At 41.6% G+C, this 21,572-nt stretch overlaps 1 protein-coding gene across 1 annotated transcript in view; it reads right to left on the minus strand.

The window, feature by feature from the left end:
* DEFB123 (defensin beta 123) overlaps window positions 1-20,896 on the minus strand; it is a 30,060-nt gene extending 9,164 nt beyond the window's left edge. Inside the window, exon 1 of the mRNA XM_058562185.1 lies at window positions 20,836-20,896. Coding sequence (XP_058418168.1) covers window positions 20,836-20,896 — 61 coding nt within the window. The remainder of the gene's footprint in view (window positions 1-20,835) is intronic.
* Between the last annotated feature and the right edge of the window lie 676 nt (window positions 20,897-21,572).

The following is a 21,572-nucleotide window of genomic DNA, read 5'->3' on the forward strand; positions in this document are numbered from 1 at the left end:
CATATAGATCAGAGGAATGGCAGAGAGAGTCCATAAATTGATCCCAACCTGTACAGTCAAATGATTTTCAACAAAGGTGCCAAGGTAATTCAAAGGGAGAAAAGAAAACTCTTTTCATCAAATGATGCTAGCACATCCACGTGCAAATAAGTGAATCTCAACCCTTACCTCACACTATACACAAAATTTACCTCGAAATGAATCATAGACCTGAATGTAAGAGCTTAAACAATAAAACTTCTAAAAGAAACCATAGGAGAAAATATTTCTGACTTTGTGTCAAGCAAGATTTTTTTATGTTGGATACAAAAACCATGGGCACGGGCCGGCCCCGTGGCTTAGCGGTTAAGTGCGCGCACTCCACTGCTGGCAGCCTGGGTTCGGATCCCAGACGCGAACCGACGCACTGCTTCTCCGGCCATGCTGAGGCCGCATCCCACATACAGCAACTAGAAGGATATGCAGCTATAACATGCAACTATCTACTGGGGCTTTGGGGAAAAAAAAATAAACAAAAAGCATGGGCCACAGAAGAGAAAAATGAACACATTGGACTACTTCAAAAATAAAAGTTCTTGCCCTTTAAAAGACACTGTTAAGTAAATCAAAAGGCAATTTACAGACTGGAAGAAAATATTTATAAAGTGTATATCGTTTTTTTGTTATTTTCTTGAGGTCACTTTGATTTATAACTGTGTAAATTTCGGGTGTACATCATTATGTTTTAGCTTCTGTATAAAGTGTATATCTTATAAAGAATGTTTACCTAGAATATGTAGAACACACAACTCAAAAAACTTGATTAAAAGCGGGCACTTTACCAAAGAAGACATATACATGGCAAATAAGCACATCAAAATATGCTCAATAAGATTAGTCATTAAGTATTTCAGCCATTAGTAAAGCAACAATTAAAACTACACACCCACTAGAATGGCGAAAATTAAAAAACAGACAATACTATGTGTTGACAAAGATGTGGAGCAATTGGAAATCTCTTATTGCTAGTGAGAATGCAAAATGGTATAATCACTCTGGAAAACAGTTTGCAGTTTTTTATATAGTTTACCATAGACTTATCATACGACCTAGCGATTCCACCCTCAGGTATTTACTCTAGAAAATTCTATTTTCTAGAGTACAAGCCCAACTTGTATTGGGCTATTCACAGCAGCTCTGTTTATAACAGCTAAAAACTGGAAACTTCCCAAATATCTGACAACTAGTGAATTGATAAACAATTGTGGTGTATTCATCCAATGGAATACTACTCAGCCACACAAAGGAACAAGCTACTGATACATGAACAACACGGATGAATCTCAAAAGCATTATGCTTAAACTTAAAGAAGTCAGACACAAAAGCCTTCATGTTGTATCATTGCATTTATATGAAATTCTAAAAAAGGCCAAACTAAAGTGACAGAATGTAGATTAGTGGTTGCTGGTGGCTGGGGGGCAGGGGAGGTGACTGACTGCAAAGGGGCATGAGAGTTTTTTGGGGGCAATGGAAATGTATTATTACCATGATTGTGGTAGTGGTTACATGAATATATACATTTGTTGAAACTCATATTGTATACTTAAAAGTGGACATTTTATCTTAGGTAAATTATAACTGAATAAAACTGATAAAAAAGAAATAATTAGCAAAAAATTTCAATAGAAAGAGAGAAATATTGAAGATAGGCAAAGGAGATTCAACATAGAGACAAGACGAGCCCCTAAGAAAGAAAACCAGAGCAAGATACTGAAAGAATACTACAAACTGTAATTCAAGAAAACGTTCTTTAAATAAAAGATGACTTGCAAATGCTGAAGGAGTGTACGGTATATCTGAGAATATTGGTGTGGAAGAAAGAAAATACAGAAGTAATATGGAATATTTTAAGTACAAATCCTGTAGTCCTCACCTTGAATAGGAAGTATCAATATGAATTCATGAGGTATTTTATATATATTCAATGTATTGATTTTCCTACCTACTTCTGTCTATTAAAAAGATGTGAAAAGAAGGACCACTTTAGTAGCCTTGAATATTTCTAGCATCTAGATTATAGTTCTGAAATACCATTTTCCTACTAAAAAAATCAGAGCTTCTTGAAGAAATGGCTAATTCAAGATCTGGCACAGGAATTGTACAAGATGAGCCTATAGTATCTTGTCACACCAGATAAACAGTTGTGAACCAGTGGAACTGCTCTTGTTACTTAATAAAAGGACAAAGTGCTGAGAAACCTTGTCTTTTCAAACCACGCCTATCAGAAACTTTGTATTTGAACTCATATCAGCAAGACTGGAACATTACATTCTTTCCTGAGGAACAGAGTCTTTCAAACAGAAAAGCAGCCCTGATTTCAGAGCCAGGGACGGAGTGTCAAAGAAGGGGTTTTGGGATAGGAAGCTCTGCATCTCTCTTAATTTTGTACTTTCCATGGAAATGGGACCCTGAATCCGTTTCTCAGCCTAAACCTGATGTTAATCCCATCCTGTGGCCCTGCCTTGCCTTGAAGTCTATCAAATACTGCTTCATTTACATTTTACCTAAACTCTGCCCTTCCCCTTAATCCTATAGTAACCCTATCCATTCCTTCATTTGGTGAGATGCCCTACAATTCCTTTGGTATGTGTTTTCCTTTGCTGCAGCAAGTTAGCATATCTAACTTTGTCAGACTGCAGGTGTGTCCTTTGTGGTGCTTATACGATGGACTTTATCAAAAGGAAACTAGCAAAGACTAGCAGGAATATGTCAAATAAGGCTCTTTAACCATGTTAAAGAGGCTCCTGCTAGCCAAGGGTGGGACAATTTGAGTTTCAGTAAGAGTAAAGATCGCAAAGAATGAAAATTCATCAAATATATTTAAATCCATCAGTTTATAATGATATTAAAAACTATTTTGTCACATTTGGGGGATGATAGGAAAATAAAGCATTATCTTGCAGATTCATACATAAAGAAAAATCACCAAGCATTTATTCTGTCCTTCCACGAACTGCACTGCTCAGTAACCAAAAATAGATAGAGGAGTGTCTTTATTATATTAATATTCCAGCCCACTAGTGAAAAGCACATAACAGAATATCATCATTTTGCAATGCCCAAAGAATTAATGCATCTAGGCTTTGAGCATCAGTGACTGTAATTGTCACTAAAAGAAAGACAACCAAGATATTATGTGCCTCCTGATGAAAACACATTATCACCACCAAAGTTTTGCCAAAAAGGGTAGAACTTGAGCCTGATCAAGTCCCTGGATCCAGGTACCAATCTGCAGGAAATACAGAGGTCAGAGGAATACGTCGAACTTCACCTTGAGTATGCAATGAGCAACATCCACACTGTGGGAAACTACATGTCAAATGACCTGTCAGATAAATTATAAAGACAAGAAAAGGATGAAGATGTAACCAGTAAATTAAAAAATTAGAAGAATCTTAAGAGACATCAGATTTTAAAAGTGGGCATGACAAAGATAGGGTGTCTAGGGATGCATCCTTAGCAAGGAAACTATAAAGAAATGCAAAGAATTGATTGCTATAAAAGTCAGGACAGTGCTTAATTTGGGGGAGGGAGACAGTTGTGATAGTGGGTAGGTGGAGGGGCTTTTGGGGTGACTGTCAATGTTCTGTTTATTGACCTGGATGGTGGTTACAAGGGCATGGGCATTATAACAATTCATTAAGCTGCACATTTGTTTTATGTGGTTTTCAGTATCTGTACTTCTGTGTTTTATTTTACAAAAAAGATAAGCAAAAAACCCACCATTTAACAACGAAATCTCAATTTTTAATTCAAGACTGTCAAGATGAACTGTTGGTGAGAGTGAGAGAGAAGACGGTCTCATATACTTTGTTTTGGCCTCTCTGGAGGCTACTTAGCAATAACTCACACATTTAAAAATTGTGTACAGTCTTTACCTGGCAATTTCCTTTCTAGATATCTATCCTAGAGAAATACTCACATGTATAGACTGAGAAGCCTATTTACTGGAGATCCAACTATAAACAAGTTAGAGATAGAACACCTGCCCTCAGAGAACTTCCAGTCTAGTAGGGGAAGAAACAGCCGTTAAAGAAATAGCTAACCAGATATTTGACTGACTAGATTTGTGATGCAAGTTATAAAGGGAGAACTCTGGGTGCTGTGAGGAGGTATAATGGAGAGGTAGGTGACATGCCACCTAAACCTAATATCTGCTGGGTTCTTGGGCTTTACACACATGTCCCGGGTTTCCACCATTAACCTAACTTTAATATTTTGAAAATATTAAAGTGATATATATTTTCATTCCCCCCTAATCATGAGACCCCTTGGTTGCCAAAAAGCAGAATTGGGCAGAGATTCTGGGCTCTGGGGGAATGGTAAACAACAGTTAGAATGACAGAATTCTTGCTCAGCCTAAATGAGATGAGCTGTTTTTTTTTTTAATTTTATTTATTTTTTTTTCCCCAAAGCCCAAGTAGATAGTTGTATGTCATAGTTGCACATCCTTCTAGTTGCTGTGTGTGGGAAGCAGCCTCAGCATGGCCAGACAAGCGGTGAGTCGGTGCGTGCCAGGGATCCGAACCCGGGCCCCCAGCAGCGGAGTGCGTGCACTTAACCGCTAAGCCACAGGGCTGGCCCGAGATGAGCTGTTTTAGTTCATAGCAAGACAATAATTTTAAGAACCAAAATTTATCAAAAAAGGTCAAGAATTTCCAAATTTCAAAGAGCTCCTTTATATATTATTAGGTGAGCCTGGTGGATTCAAGAAATACCACCTCCCCATAAACTACAGGCGGCAAAGGCAGTCTTCGTTAGCACCACCACCACACCCAACAGGAAGTAGGAGGGAAAGGCTCTTCCTAGGGGAAACTGGGACGCTTAAATTCATTTTCTGTAGCCACAGCGGCAGTAACAGGCCTGGGAGCTCCTCTAGAACCCACACCTCACCTCTGCCAGCCGGGCTGATGGCAGACCCACCAGCAAGCTAGGGACAAAGGCCTTCCACTCTGTCCCCACTAGTGGTCAGCTGTTTATTGAATGTACCAATTAATTGATTAATTAATGACATAAATTACTTTCTCCTAAACCCAGATGCTATCCTGGGAAGGAGGAGGGGGACAGAAACCAGGAGAAATGTTGAAAGACTGAATATTTACTCAAAAGAGACTGAATTATCTTGGAAACTGTTTTAAAGGAGAAAAGATAAGTATTTAACCGTTGAGTTTAGGCACAGACCCTGTGCACCCTCCCCTGGGCCCTCCTCCCAACTGTCCCACCAGCAGGAAGGAAGTTCCTGGGAAAATTCAGATGAGTTGCAGAAAATAAAAAAGCTACATTTTTTTTTGCACACCAAAATTTCAGTGTGTTCCATGTTGTTCCCCCAACCTGATATTACTATACACACGCTATTGTTGTAGCAGTTGGAGAAATGAGGAAATGGAAGCTCTGAGCAGCTGAGCCGCTTGCTGGGGGTCACAGAGTTAGAAAATGGTGGGGCAGTTTCTAATCCGGGTTCTGGGCTTTCCTCTCTACCCCAGGTGAGGGTGTTTCAGGTATTTGCCACAGACAGATGGGAGAACTAAGGACAGCTTGTTTGAGGAAATTCACATGTATCCCGACCCTGTGGAAAGGTTAGATGAAAACCTTGGGGCGGGCAGAAGCTTCTACCAGTTGAGCAGAAGGGTCCAGGTAGCTCATGCTGGCATTGGTGGAATGGGAAAGTCTGACCATGACCCTTCTCTGCTTAAGCCTTCCCATGGCTCCCTTAACTGGCATTCGTGGCTCATCAAGACCCAGACCTTGACTGTTCCCTCAGCTTTACCCCTTTACACCCCTGACCCACTCCTCCATTTTGTACCAGTTCCCTGAAGGCACCATGCTCTCCCACATCTGGACCTTGCATAAGCTGGTCTCTGCCTGGGACACCCTTCCTTCTTCCCCCTCTTTTGCTTCCCCTTCTAATTTCTACACACTTTTCAGGACTCCGGGTATCCCTCCAAGAGGACTCTCCTGGCCCTCAGGCTGGGCTGGTCCCTCCCACGTGCACCCCAGCCCGCAGACTCCCCTCTGTCACAGCTCATGGCACTCAGATTGTAAATGCTATTTATCGTCTCCCCCAAGGCCACGTCATTGATCTCTGTGGTCCTAGCTCCCAAAACAGGGTCTGGCACAGAGACAGCAAGAGTAAATATGAGCTTTTCTCACCCTTTAAGGTGGTTGTGATCTTTACAAAGCCTGGATCATTCTGGGGACTATTTTACAAGAGAGCCACTATTGCCGGCTCCTCTTCCTGCTTCGCCTGCCCACCCATTCCATTCTTGCTCACACGCTAGGCCACCTGCGCATGCTCCCTGGCAAAGCAGGGATGGGGTTGCTGAGCGAGAAGCTCTGGATGTTGTACTTAGTACCTAAGATCTGGCACCTGCTTCAGGTGAGGGCTCCTCCTCTACGTGGCTCTGAAAGGTGACCTCCCGAGAGCTGGCAGCCCATCCTCCTTGCCCTTGGGATTCCGTGCCCAGGCCTCACTCTCCACACCCTGCCCCTCCCCTGAAGAGGTCCAGGTTACCTGGGGTGAGCTGGGACAAGAGCAACAGTGCAGCCAGAGCCAGCAAAAGGAGCTTCATGGCTGGAAGTGGCCCAGGGCGAAGCTGCAAGACCGATGCGATGGCAAAGCTAATGGAGAAGAGCTCTGGCCTCCCTGGCTCGCGGTCCCTTTGTTCAACGGGAACAGATGTCACCCACACGTGCCCTCAGCTGCCCACGGGTACAGCCCCCGCGCCCCCTGAGCCCACAGTGTGCAGCCGCATACGCTGAGCTGGCACGCCTCATTTCTCGTTTAGGTCAGCAGGGAGAGGTCAGGGAACAAGGTCCAACGTCCAAGACTCAGTACGCGTCCTTCCACCCAGCCCTAAACCGCCTGAACCAAGGGACCACAAGGGGGCGCCACTCACACGGACTCAGGAAGGTCAGGGAAGACTTCACAAAGGTCACACTGAGCAGTGTTTTGAAGAAGTACAAAAGCACCAGGCAGATGAGCCAAAACGGTGTTCCAGGCGGAGGAAAGCCTGTACAAAGGCTTACGCTGGTCTTGAAAATGAGAAATATGACGTAACTGGAGCTAAAACTGGAGGAGAATGGTCGTAAGAGATGAGTCTCCCAGCTCCCGCCTGACTGTGCCCTCTCAGAAGTACCAGCAGCCTCAGCTCCCTGCCGTCTGAGTACTAACCATGCACTGGACCTTATCCATAGGGTCGTGCCCTCTGGGAACCAGGCTGTGCTCTTTCTCAGAATCCAAGAACCAGCTATTCCGGGTCCCTCCTCTGAACTCTTAGGTTTTGAAAACCCATTCTTTTCCCTTTCATTTCCACAGCTGGAGGGGGGTAGCTGCATCCTATCGTTAATAATACCTGTTTCCTCAGCGTCTTTTTGCTCGTTCAGCCTTCCAACAACAGTGTAACCAATTCCCTATATTAAATATCCTATGTGGCTTCCATTTCCTACTGGACCCTACTTGATACAGAGGTCAAAGATATAAAAGCATATATAGGGTGTACAAGACAAAATAACATTGAAAACCATTTCTGTAGGGGCAGAAAACTTATTGAGGAGGTTGAAGACTGAAAGGTAAGTGAAAGAGTGAGGTCAGTAAGTGTAAACAACTCTTTCTAAAACCTTTACAATGAAAAGGAGACAGTGGCTAGGAAGGGACTCAGTGTCTGAGCCTCAGAAATACACCATTGTCGTGTTATTCATTTCTGTTAAGGAGGCTCATTTTTTCAAACATGTGTTAGTTAAGGCTAAACCAGGGAAGCAGCAGAACCCTTATCAGTATTACAGAATAAGGAATTTATTATAAGAATTAGACTCTATTCAATTGTGGGAGGAGCTGGGAAAGTAAAGATCTGTCCAGGGGAGTCTTGGGGTAGCTAAGGGAGCTAGTGTAGAAGTCTGTGAAGGTTGTTTGCTCTTCAAGACTACTGCCTGTCTGAGTTCATAGAGAAGTGTTTAGCAGTGGGCCCGGGCCCCGGGGTCACTTGTGTCAGCAGGGCTGGCAGTTGCGAAGAAGAGCTGATGCGTAGCAGGGAACGGTGAGGACAAACTGAAACCTGCCAACACCCCAGATTCTGTCCTCACTACTTCTAACCAATGACAACCTTCAGAGCACAATGATGCTGCTCCATTTCCACCTTCCAAATATCATGCAATAAACAAAAAGTTTGTGGCAAACCCTAACTCAATTCCCTACAAGGAAAGGAACTGTAAAATGTAATGTCATCTTAGCTAGAGCTGTCTGAGTACCCTCCAGGCTGTGCTACAAAAACATCACAAAATGCATATGTCCAAACTCATCGAATTGTATACATTAAATATGTGCAGTTATTTTGTATATCAATTATACCTCAAAAAAGCTGTAAAAAAAAAAACCTTGCAAAATGCAGTTTTCTAATCTGGTGGCTAGGGAATGGGGCAGGGAGGATACACATTCTCTCTTAGGGAGAATGTTTCTATTGGATTCTTTTCTCCCTAAGAGAAGAGACTCCACTGCCTACAATGTCTGGATATATGGAGGATTTTGGTATTGAGAATGGAAGATGCAGAGCTGAAAATATCCAGCTACTAGTCCTGACTCTGCCACTAACTTCCTATGTGACATTGGGAGAATCACCAATTTTCTGGGCCTCAGTCTCTTCAATCAAGTATTTGGAGCAGATGAGCAGTAGGGATCAACCATATATAGTTCTCTAGATGCTAAAAAGACTCAAAAAAGTAAAATAATACAGTAATCTGTATTTTCAATGCCAAAACAGGGCAAGGTAATTGGTTTGCACCTGAGGATTCTTGGGCTGCCCCCAAGTCTCTGAAACATTTAGGTCAGAGGATTTTTTTCTCTTGACCCAGACTCCCAAATATACTGTGTGGCTCTTGCAAAACCACAGTCTGTCTCTGGGCCTGCTCCTTGCATAGTCAATGTACTCATTTTGCGCTGGTTTTGAAGCCTTTGTTATCCTTCTGAAGACCCCAGAATAGGTATAATCACAATGGGCTTACAGGGACAAGGAGACAAGGGAGACTGGTGAGGGAGCAGGAGAAGGCTCTGCCACATGTGCTCCTCTAGGCACACCTCAGACATCACAGCCTGTCCCTGGTGAGTCAGAAGGGCCAACTTCTCAACATAACTAGGAATCACAGAACAACAAATTCAAATGACAGCGAGGTATCATTTCTCCAATCCAATTGGCAAGAATCCTATTTTATTGATAATTCCAGAATTTTGTAGGATACACAGAAAGGGTAATACCTTGATCATGGAAATGCAAACTGGTGCAACTTTTTTGTCAGGTGTTTGCCAATATCAAAATCCTGAAATATGCATGCCCTGCAACCCAGCAGCTTCACCTCTAGGACCTGGTAGTGGCCGCCTGCCTGCTCAGCAGCGAGTCCCCTTCCTTTGAGTGACAGCGCCTTGATTTTCCTTTAGGGAAGCATCTCTGCTTAACTCTCATATACAGGTAGGGCTTTTGCTTTTGGACATTCCATTTCTCCACAAGCAGACTCATATTTTAAAAATATAAGTTAGATAATGTTTCTTTATCCAATGGCTATCCTTTGCACTCAGGATAAAATTCAAACTCTTCTCCCGGGCTTACCTGATCTGGTTGTTTCATACCTCTCTGACTTTATCTCATACCAATTCCCTCTCATCTGCCATTCTTCAGCTATGCTGGCCTTTCTTCTTTCCATTGAACACACTAAACCTGTTCCTATCTCAGGGCATTTGTGCTTGCTATTTCCTTTACCTGAAATATTCTTCCTGATTTTCTTGTGATTGGCTCTGTGGGGGATCAGAATTGGCCACCCCAAAATGTGTCTCTTTGCCTTGATTATTTTTAAGAACAAAAGACTCTGAAAGTAACTTTGACCTTCCCCCTGACTGCCTAAAAAAATTTAAGATAGAAAGCCTGCACCCAGGACAGTCCACCACCATAGATAACTCTGGGTATCAGTAGACTGCAAGGGTCCTTCCTAAGCCTGTTCTTATCAAAGTTCTGTCTACCAAGCATTTGCATTTCCATTTCCACGTGAATTGCCTTCCTCCCCTTTGAAGCCCCAAACCACTATGCCCCAACATCCTCCTTTGTCTTTAGCTGAATATGGTATTTAAGGTGGTGGCTTTGGCCATTCTGGCGAGTTGCCCAATCTTCCTGGGTTTCTTCCATGTATATATGTTATAAAGCTTTGTTTGATTTTCTCCTGTTATTCTGTCTCATGTCAATTTTTTTTTAATTTTTTGTTTATTGCAGTAACATTGGTTTATAACATTGTAAAAATTTCAGGTGTACATCATTATACTTCTATTTCTGCATAGATTACATCACGTTCACCACCCAAATACTAATTACAACCCATCACCACACACATGTACCGAATTATCCCTTTCACCCTCCTCCCTCCCCCCTTCCCCTCTGGTAACCACCAATCCGGTCTCTGTCTCTATGTGTTTGTTTATTGTTGTTATTATCAACTACTTAATGAAGGAAATCATACGGTATTTGACCTTGTCCCTCTGATTTATTTCACTTTGCATAATACCCTCAATGTCCATCCATGTTGTCACAAATGCCTGGATTTCATCGTTTCTTATGGCTGAGTAGTATTCCATTGTGTATATATACCACAGCTTCTTTATCCATTCGTCCTTTGATGGACACTTAGGTTGCTTCCAAGTCTTGGTTATTGTGAATAATGCTGCGATGAACACAGGGGTGCATGTATCTTTACGCATTGGTGTTTTCAAGTTCTTTGGATAAATACCCAGCAGTGGAATGGCTGGATCATATGGTAGTTCTATCCTTGATTTTTTGAGGAATCTCCATACTGTTTTCCATAGTGGCTGCACCAGTTTGCACTCCCACCGGCAGTGTATGAGAGTTCCCTTCTCTCCACATCCTCTCCAACACATGTTGTTTCCTGTCTTGTTAATTATAGCCATTCTGACGGGTGTGAGGTGATATCTCATTGTAGTTTTGATTTGCATTTCCCTGATAGTTAATGATTTTGAACATCTTTTCATGTGTCTATTGACCATCTGTATATCTTCTTTGGAGAAATGTCTGTTCAGGTCTTTTGCCCATTTTTTAATTGGGTTGTTAGTTTTTTTGTTGTTGAGATGTATGAGTTCTTTATATATTTTGGAGATTAAGCCCTTATCAGATGTATGGTTTGCAAATATCTTCTCCCAATTGTTAGGTTGTCTTTTCGTTTTGTTGATGGTTTCCTTTGCTGTGCAGAAGCTTTTTAGAGTGATGTAGTCCCATTTGTTTATTTTTTCTATTGTTTCTCTTGCCTGGTCAGACATGGTGCTTGAAAATATGTTGCTAAGACGGATGTCGAAGAGCGTACTGCCTATGTTTTCTTCTAGAAGTTTCATAGTTTCAGGTCTTACCTTCAAGTCTTTAATCCATTTTGAGTTAATTTTTGTGTATGGTGTAAGGTAAGGGTCTACTTTCATTTTTTTGCATGTGGCTATCCAGTTTTTCCAACACCATTTGTTGAAGAGACTTTCTTTTCTCCATTGTATGTTCTTGGCTCCTTTGTCAAAGATTAGCTGTCCATAGATGTGTGGGTTTATTTCTGGGCTTTCGATTCTATTCCATTGATCTGTGTGTCTGTTTTTGTGCCAGTACCATGTTGTTTTGGTTACTATAGCTTTGTAGTATATTTTGAAATCAGGGAGTGTGATATCTCCAGCTTTGTTCTTTTTTCTCAGGATTCCTTTAGCTATTCGGGGTCTTTTGTTGCTCCATATACATTTTAGGATTCTTTGTTCTATTTCTCTGAATAATGTTGGAACTTTGATAGGGATTGCATTGAATCTATAGATGGCTTTAGGAAGTATGGGCATCTTAACTATGTTAATTCTTCCAATCCAAGAGCATGGAATATCTTTCCATTTCTTTGTGTCTTCTTCAATTTCTTTCAGCAATGTTTTATAGTTTTCCGTGTACAGCTCTTTCACCTGTTTGGTTAAGTTTATTCCTAGGTATTTTATTCTTTTTGTTGCCATTGTAAATGGGATGGTATTCTTAATTTCTCTTTCTGCTACTTCATTGTTAGTGTATAGAAATGCAACTGATTTTTGTATGTTGATTTTGTATCCTGCAACTTTACCGCATTCGTTTATTACTTCTAAAAGTTTTCTGGTTGATTCTTTAGGGTTTTCTATATATAAAATCATGTCATCTGCAAATAGTGACAGTTTCACTTCTTCCTTTCCAATTTGGATCCGTTTTATTTCTTTCTCTTGCCTGATTGCTCTGGCTAGGACTTCCAGTACTATGTTAAATAGGAGTGGTGACAGTGGGCATCCTTGTCTGGTTCCTGTTCTTAGAGGGATAGCTTTCAGTTTTTCACCATTGAGGATGATATTAGCTGTGGGTTTCTCATATATGGTCTTTATGATGTTGAGGTAATTTCCTTCTATACCCATTTTATTTAGAGTTTTTATCATAAATTGATGCTGTATCTTGTCAAAAGCTTTCTCTGCATCTATTGAGATGATCATGTGATTTTTATTCTTCATTTTATTAATGTGGTGTATCACGTTGATTGATTTGCAAATGTTAAACCATCCCTGCATACCTGGAATAAATCCCACTTGATCATGGTGTATAATCTTTTTAACGTATTGTTGTATGCGATTTGCTAGTATTTTGTTGAGGATTTTTGCATCGATGTTCATCAGTGATATTGGCCTGTAATTTTCTTTTTTTGTGTTGTCCTTGTCTGGTTTTGGTATCAGGGTAATGTCGGCTTCGTAGAATGAGTTAGGGAGCTTTCCCCCTCCTCAATTTTTTGGAAGAGTTTGAGAAGGATAGGTATTAAGTCTTCTTTGAATATTTGGTAGACCAGGGAAGCCGTCTGGTCCTGGACTTTTATTTTTGGGGAGGTTCTTGATTACTGTTTCAATCTCCTTACTGGTGATTGGTCTATTCAAATTCTCTACTTCTTCTTGATCCAGTTTTGGAAGGTTGTATGATTCTAAGAATTTATCCATTTCTTCCAGATTGTCGAATTGGTTGGCATGTAGCTTTTCATAGTATTCTCTTACCATCTTTTGTATTTCTGAGGTGTCTGTTGTAATTTCTCCTCTTTCATTTCTGTTTTTACTTATTTGTGCCTTCTCTCTTTTTTTCTTGGTGAGTCTAGCTAAAAGTTTGTCAATTTTGTTTATCTTTTCAAAGAACCAGCTCTTGGTTTTATTAATTTTTTCTATTGTTTTTTTGGTCTCTATTTCATTTATTTCTGCTCTGATTTTTATTATTTCCCTTCTTCTACTGATTTTTGGCTTGGTTTGTTCTTCTTTTTCCAGTTCCTTTAGGTGCATTGTTAGATTGTTTATTTGAGATTTTTCTTGTTGGTTGAGATAGGTCTGTATTGCTATAAACTTCCCTCTTAAAACCGCTTTTGCTGTACCCCACAAATTCTGGCATGTCGTATTTTCATTTTTATTTGTCTCCAGGTATTTTTTGATTTCTTCGTTGGCCCAGTCGTTGTTCAATAGCATTTTGTTTAATCTCCACGTATTTGTGGCTTTTCTGATTTTCTTCCTATAGTTGATTTCTAGTTTCCTACCATTGTGGTCAGAAAAGATGCTTGGTATTATTTCAATCTTCTTAAATTTATGGAGACTTGTTTTGTGGCCTAATATGTGATCAATCCTGGAGAATGTTCCATGTGCATTTGGAAAAAACGTGTATTCTTCGGTTTTTGGATGGAACGCTCTGTATATATCTACTAGGTCCATCTGTTCTAGTGTATCATTTAAGGCCGATGTTTCCTTATTGATCTTCTGTTTGGATGATCTATCCGTTGGTGTAAGTGGAGTGTTAAAGTCCCCTACTATTATTATGTTACTGTCTATTTCTGTTTTTATGTCTGTTAATAATTGCTTTATATATTTAGGTGCATCTACATTGGGTGCATAGATATTTACAAGTGTTATATCCTCTTGTTGGATTGTTCCCTTGATCATTATGTAATGACCTTCTTTGTCTCTTTTTACAGTTTTTGTTTTAAAGTCTATTTTGTCTGATATGAGTACTGCTACCCTAGCTTTCTTTTCATTGCCATTTGCATGGAGTATCTTTTTCCATCCCTTAACTTTCAGTTTGTGAGTGTCTTTAGTTCTGAAGTGTGTCTCTTGTATGCAGCATGTAGATGGGTCTTGTTTTTTTATCCAATCAGCCACCCTATGCCTTTCAATTGGAGCATTTAGTCCATTGACGTTTAAAGTAGCTATTGATAAGTATGTACTTACTGCCATTTTTTAACTTTTTTTTTCTCAGTGTTTTAGTAGTCCTTCTCTGTTTCTTTCTTCTTCTATACAGAATTGATGGTCTCTTTAGTTTGACCTCTGTCTGAAAGCGCTACTCTTTAACTCTCTTCCTCCCTCCTTTTATGTTTTTGATATCATGTCTAACCTCTTTTTTGTGCATTTGTATCCATTACTGTCTTATCATCGAAATAGATAATTTTTCCTATTTGTGGTCTTCTCTTTTCCCCTTAAATCAGTCCCTTTATCATTTCTTGTAGCACTGGTTTCTTGGTGAGAAACTCCTTTAATTTTTGCTTGTCTGGGAAATTTTTGATCTCTCCTTCCATTTTGAATGATAACCTTGCTGGGTAGAGTATTGTTGGCTGTAAGTGTTTTCCTTTTAGCACTTTAAATATATCATGCCATTCTCTTCTAGCCTGTAAGGTTTCTGCTGAGAAGTCAGCTCATAGCCTTATGGGGTTTCCTTTGTATGTAACTTGACTTTCTCTTGCTCCTTTTAGGATTCTCTCTTTCTCTTTAATTCTGGACATTTTGATTATGATGTGTCCTGGTGTGGGCCTCTTTGGGTTTATCTTGTTTGGGGCTCTCTGTGCTTCCTGTACCTGGATGTCTGTTTCCTTCCTTAGGTTAGGGAAGTTTTCATCTATTATGTCTTGAAATAGATTCTCTGCCCCTTTGTCTCGCTCTTCTCCTTCCGGGACACCTATAACATGGATGTTAGTGTGCTTGATGTTGTCCCAGTGGTCCCTTAGACTGTTCTCACTCTTTTTAATTCTTTTCTCTTTTACCTGTTCAGCTTGGGTAATTTCTTCTAGTCTTTTGTCCAGTTCACAGATCCATTCTCTGTATCCTCTACTCTGCTTTTGAGTTGCTCCAGTGAATTTTTCATTTCCAGTATTGTATTCTTCATTTCTGATTGGTTCTTTTTTATATCTTCCATTTCTTTGTTGGCATTCTCACTGAGTTCATCTATTCTTCTCCCCACATGAGTGAGCATCCTTAACACTCTTTGCTTGAACTCTCTGTCGGGGAGGTTGCTCATTTCTGTTTCACTTAGTTCCTTTTCTGGGGTTTTGTCCTATTCCCTTACTTGGAATGTATTCCTTTGCCTCCTCATTTTGCCTCTTTCCCTGTGCTTGTGTCTACGTTAGGTAGGTCAGCTACATCTCCTGCTCTTGGATAGGTGACCTTATGTAAGTGATGGCTTAGGAGGCCTGCAGTGTGCTTCCCTCAGTTCTCAATGTTCCAGGGGTGACCCCTATGTGGGCTACGTGTGTCCTTCTGTTGTGGCCTGTTTGCTCTCCCTGTAGGCACCCAGGGAGGCCGAGTTATGCTCCTGGCCAGGTGTTGTAATGCTCAGCTGCTTGTAGTTGTTGTGGGCCCTTCAGTCTCTTTATCAGGTGGGGGGAGCCCCAGCACAGTTGGCTGCAAGTTCTAATACCACATTTGTGCTTCAGTATTTCTTTTAAGTGAGTAGGCCCCCAGCGTGGCAGGTTGTTAGGCTCAGGGCCTTACAATTGCTATAAGCCTCCAGCCTTTAGGTCTCTTGTCAGCTCTCTGAGGATTGCAGCTGGGTGCGGCTGGCCTCAGGCACGGGAGCACCCAATTGTTTCAGGCTTTGGAAGGTGGTGCAAACCCCCTATGTGGGTCTTTGAGAAGCACAAGTCTTCTGCAGCTGACAAGCCCTGCCGCCCACAGGTCCACACACACAGACAACACGTCCTGCCCTGTGTGCGTGCCCCGACTTCCTGAAGCGGACCCAGTCTCTCCACTGCGGGAGCCGTACACACTCCACCACTGCCCCACACTCTCCACCCTCTCCTTGTGCATGCCCTGCCCCACTGAAGTGAGCTCAGTTGCCAGGCTGCAGCGAATCCAGTCACCAATCTATGCAGGCCCACAAGTTGCCTGAGGGCTTGTTGTTGGGTGGGGCCAGTCTCTAGGGTGGGCTGCCTGCCCTGGCTGAACTGGATTAAATTGGTGTTCTAGCGGGTAGGGCAGATCCTGGGCTAGCAGGCCTCAGGGAGAACTCCAATGGTGTCTGTGTCAGCACGCCCACACCAGGCCACAACAATGACCACTGCCCATGTCCCAGTCCCTGGAGAGGTCTCATCTCTCACTGAGATGCACTCAGGGCCTATTAGGTGAGTCTCTTTTCACCAAAGCACTGTGCACCTTTCTTTCTGGTGATTTTAGGTTGCTTTCTGAAATAAGTGAGTTTGCGCATGGGCCCTTTAAGAGCTGGTTTTAATTTCTTTGTAAACCAGCTTCTCTGGGGGTACTCCCCAATGTTTTAGTAGCAAGCGAAGTTAGATATTATGCCACTTGTCTGGATTGTGCTGGGTCCACAAAATGCCCCCAGCGGGGGTGCTCCCCGGCTCAGGGCCCCGCTCCTCCAGGGAGGCTGCGTACCTGTGGGCTGCTCCCGGGCAGCCGTGAGGCGCTGCGGCCTGTGAAGGCAGCGTTTTTACTCTCCAGAAGGGAGTTTCTGCTTGTTCTACCTCAATTAGGATTGTCCGTTGTTGCCGGAGTTCCTCTTATCCAGTTTTCAGTTCTGTCTCAGGGGTAACTTTTCCACGTGTAGTTGTAAATTGGCTGTGTCCGCGGGAGGAGGTGAGTTCAGAGTCTGCCTACGCTGCCATCTTGACTTCCTCCTCCTAATAACTGTTTTAAAATCCTTGTCTGCTAATTCCAACATCTGAGTCATCCTGGGGTTGCTTTCTGTTGGTTGTTTTTCTCTTGAGAATGGGTAACTTTTTCCACTTTCTTTGTATGTTGAGTAATTTTGGATTGTATCCTGGATATTATGAAAGCTATGTAATGGAGATTTTGAATTCTCTGATATCTCCCCAAAGAATGTTGACTTTTTGGGCATATAATTAATTTGGTTGGACTCAAAATGCAAACTCTGTCTCTTGGGTAGCAGTTCAAACCTTAGTTCAGTTCTTTTATTCTTAGCTGGGCTGTCTGAAGTCTGCTCTATACTTGTGAGGTTCAGCCCGAGATCTGGTCCAAGTTTGTAGACAGAAATTGTGCCTCCTTCTGTCTTGCTCTCTCCTTTCTGGGATTCCCTCCCTGACTTTACAGTGTCTGTGGTAGTTCCAAACTCTGTCCTCTGTTTTTCAGGCCAGAAAGACTGCAGGTTTTCTATCAGAGTTTTAGCTGTCCCACATGGTGCCAAGTGTGGTCTGCTCTGAGACTAAAAGCTGAAAAAGGTGGAAAACTAACTTCATGCCATCTCCTTCTTTCAAGTGTCAACTCCCTTCCAGAATCTATCTGCTTTTGTTTTGTGTGCAGTTCCTTCAAGTCATATTTTTTTTGTATTTTGTTTAGAGTTTATAGTTGTTATTTGTGGGAGGTTAGTTCCAGTAGAAACTTTGTCACATTAGAAGTTCACTTCAAGATACTAACTTTAAACTATTGCAAATTAAGTATGCATGCTAAAATTTCTAGAACAACCCTAAAGAGAATGTTTTTGTTTTTTTAACTGGGGAGTGACAACCAATTAGAATATCTCTGTAACAGTTTTTGTATTTCTGCATAATAAATTACGAGAAATGTAGCAGCTTAAAACAACGTACATTATTATTTTACAGTTTTTGTGGGTCAGGAGTCACCTAGTTAGCCAGATTCTCTGCTTCAGGGTCTCATAAGGGGCAATCCAGGTGTCATCAAAGGCCTCTGTTATATCAATTATTGAATGAGAAGTGTTCAAGTCACTTAGTATAATTGTGGATTTTTCTATTACTCCTTGTAGTTCTATTAGTTTTTGCTTCATATAATTTGAAGATGTATTTTAAGGTAAATAACATTTAGTATTTTATGTCCTTTTGATGAATTGACTCCTCTATTATTATGAAACTAATAGTAAGGATATAGATAGTTAAAATTGCTATCAGTCAACTTGACCTAATTAATACTAGGTTTGATTTGGGTATTTTTTTATACATCTACTTAACATGTTTAATCTTTTCTTTATCTTCCTGAATATATAGAATACAATTATAATAACTATTTTGTTGTCTTTGTTTACTAATTCTGTTATCTGTGTCATTTCTAGGCCTGTTTTTGTTGATTGATTTTTCTCCTCTTTATGTCATATCTTTCTGCTTCTTTATGTGCCTGGTAACTGTTGATTGGATGCGACATTCTGTTTTTTACCTTTTTGGGTCAGGAATATTTTCATATTCTTATAAATATTTCTGAGATTCGTTCTGAATGCAATAAGTTGGATTATTTTCGATCTTTCTTTTAAGCAGATTTCAGTGTACGGTTAATTTCCCCCCAGCACTAAGGCAAAAACTCTTCTGAGTACTCTATCTGACATCTGTAAGTTATGAGGTTTACTACTCTGGCTATTTGGAACCAGAACTATTTCTAGCCCTATGTGAATTTGAGGGATTGTTTCCTTTCAGGTGGCCCAGCCATGGGTGGTTTTCTAACACATGTATTCTGGTAATTACTGAGCTGAAGACTAGAGGATCCTTGGCAGGTCTCTCGAGATCTCTCTCTTTCTCTGTGCAGCTCTCTCCTCTCTAGTATTCTGCCCTGTGAACTCTATCTGCTTTGATCTCACTGGCTCCTGGTTCTGTTCTCACCAACCCTGGGAGACATCAGGCTCCACCTGGCTTCTCTATTCCTATGTCCTGGACTGGAATTTCTCTCAGGGCAGTAAGGCGGGTCAATCACAGAGCTCATCTTGTTTATTGATCAGATCTCAAGAATCGCTGTCCTTTGTTACCCAATGTCAAATGTCTTAAAAGCTGTTGATTCATATATTTTGTCTGTTTCGTTGTTTCAGGTGGGAGAGAATTGTTTTAGGCAGAGTAACAGGAACGGTATTGACTTGCTTCTCTTATAGTTCCTGTTACTCCATCTTGGCCAGAAGTGGAAGTCCCAGTCCTAGATGGTTTACCTGCAAGTTATATCAAACATTCATGGGACAAATAATAAAATAATAACAACAGAAATTTCAGCTTACACAAATTCTCCCAGAAAAGAAAAAAAGGGAATATTTCCCCGTCCATTTTATGGGGTCAGCATAACTTGGCTCCAAAGCCTGAAGCGGACACGATTAGGAAGACCAATTTCATGTAGGAACATAGATGTGCAAATCTAGACACAATGTTGGCACAGCAAAGCCAGAAATATGTAAAAATGTTAATACTTTGTCACTAAATTTGGTTTATCCCAGGAATTCAGCTTTGATTTAAAATTAGAAAATCAGTTAATATAATTTGCCATATTAATAGTTTCGGGATGAAAAATAAAATGCAAAAATTAATAGCATTTTTAGGCATCAAAAGTAAAAAAAATATGTAATTTTTAAAAGTATGTTATTGGACTTTTGGGTAAAAATGTTGGGTAAAATACACACATCTTTAGTCATTCACTCTTCAAATCCCACTTAAATTACAGCAACTATGGAGATCTTTTTTAAAAAGTCATAAACTAATAAAGTCATAAACTAATAATGAGGTGCATTGACCATACAAAGAGCAGCCCCAAAGGGGGATTGTGGTTTGCCAAGTGCCATATAGCACATTGGACGGAGGTATCAAGGGAACAGGCCTCTGACCCTAGTGTGTAAAGAGGATTGGAGCCTGATGAGGGCAGCCTTGAGAATCCTTTGGTATAAACTTAATTAGCCTGTCCCGTATTGGTGGTGAAAACATGGAATTCTGCAGCATTCCATTTTCTGTGATTTTTTTTTAGTGTCCAGAGAACCACAGCATATGAGGGTTGGGTTGATCCCTACAGCCCATCTGTTCCAGTCTACTCATTGGTGAGATTGAAGCCCAGAGAAAGAAAGTGACTCTCCTAAGGTTACACAGCAAGTGAGTGGCACAGCCAGTACAAGGAGCTCATTATTTTCAACTCTTCCCTCTCTTACCCTCAATGCCAAAATCTCCCTGACACAGAGCATTTTAGGAAGTGAGGCCTCTTCTCTTAGAGAGAAAATAATCAGATAGACACACTCTTCCCAAGGTCTGAATGAGTGTCTGCCTTTCTCTACTCCTCCGCTCCCAAACTGGAAAATTACATTTGAGAAAAAGGAGCCTGCTTAACTTACATCAAAACCATGACAAGGGTAGATCTCCAGACCAGATGATGCAGGGCTTTGTAGGGCATAGTAAAGACTGCATTTTTTTCTGCATGTGATGTGGAGTCTTGGAGGGTTTTAAGTTGAGTTATAATAAGGGCTGACATATATTTAAAAAAAAAATACTTCTGGCTGTTGTATGATTTCTCCCTACAGGTCCCTAAAAGGAGAAGGTGCACAAAGGGAGGCACATCAGCTCAGGGGTATGCGGTCCATCTGTGGTGTGGGGGCATGGGGATAGTGACTGAGAAGTCCGAGAGAGGAGGGCTGTTCCAGCGCGGACTGTACCCGTGGGCAGCTGAGGGCACATGTAAGTGATATCGGTCCCAGTTGATAGAGGGAACAGAAAGTCCAGAGCTCTCCTCCATTTGCTTGTCACCTCTCCAGACCTGAGACTGCTCCTGGGGCTACCTGAAGTCATGAAGCCTTGTTTGCTGACTCTGGCTGTGCTGTTGCTCTTGTCCAAGGTCATGCCAGGTAAGCTGGACCTCTTCGGGGGAGGAGGAGGGATGGAGAGTGGGTCTTGGTCAGGGCACTCCAGGGCCTGGGAGGATGGGCTGACAGGTGGCAGGTGAAACACCACTCATCTGGGAAAGAGGGGAGAGCCCCCAAATCCTGGGTTAGACCCTGTCCCACCATTTACTAGCTCTGTGATGCCCCCAGCAAACTACTTGGCTCCTCTGAGTTTCAATTTACTCATTTATCAATTTGAAATAATGAATCAGGCTGAAGGATCAACATTGAACACACTGAAATTTTGGTGTGCCACAAATGTAGCTTCTTCATTTTCTGAACCCACATAATAGGGGGCCTGGCACCCGGACAGCCATCTTTGCCGGTGGCAGGTGCCAGATCTTAGGCAAGAACGGTAATCCCAGACTTTCCCCTCAGCACCCCCAGACCCTCTCTCTTTGGTCAGCTCCAGGGGTCGGGGCAGGAGGTCTGGTGTGTGAGGAGGATTGGGGGAGGGCAGGGAAAGTGTGAAATAGCAACCCTTTCTCGCAATAGTCCCTGAAATCACTTGGATTTTACGCTATTCACAACTGCCTAAAGGGAGACAGAATCTCATAATTACAGTTGCCTGTCTGTGCTGGCCCCTGCATTAGAGCCATGGAAAGGTTTGAAGTAGAGAAGGGCCCTCATCAAAC

The sequence above is a fragment of the Diceros bicornis genome, chromosome 19 (assembly GCF_020826845.1).
Source record: "Diceros bicornis minor isolate mBicDic1 chromosome 19, mDicBic1.mat.cur, whole genome shotgun sequence".
In the NCBI taxonomy this organism is placed as follows: Eukaryota; Metazoa; Chordata; class Mammalia; order Perissodactyla; family Rhinocerotidae; genus Diceros; species Diceros bicornis.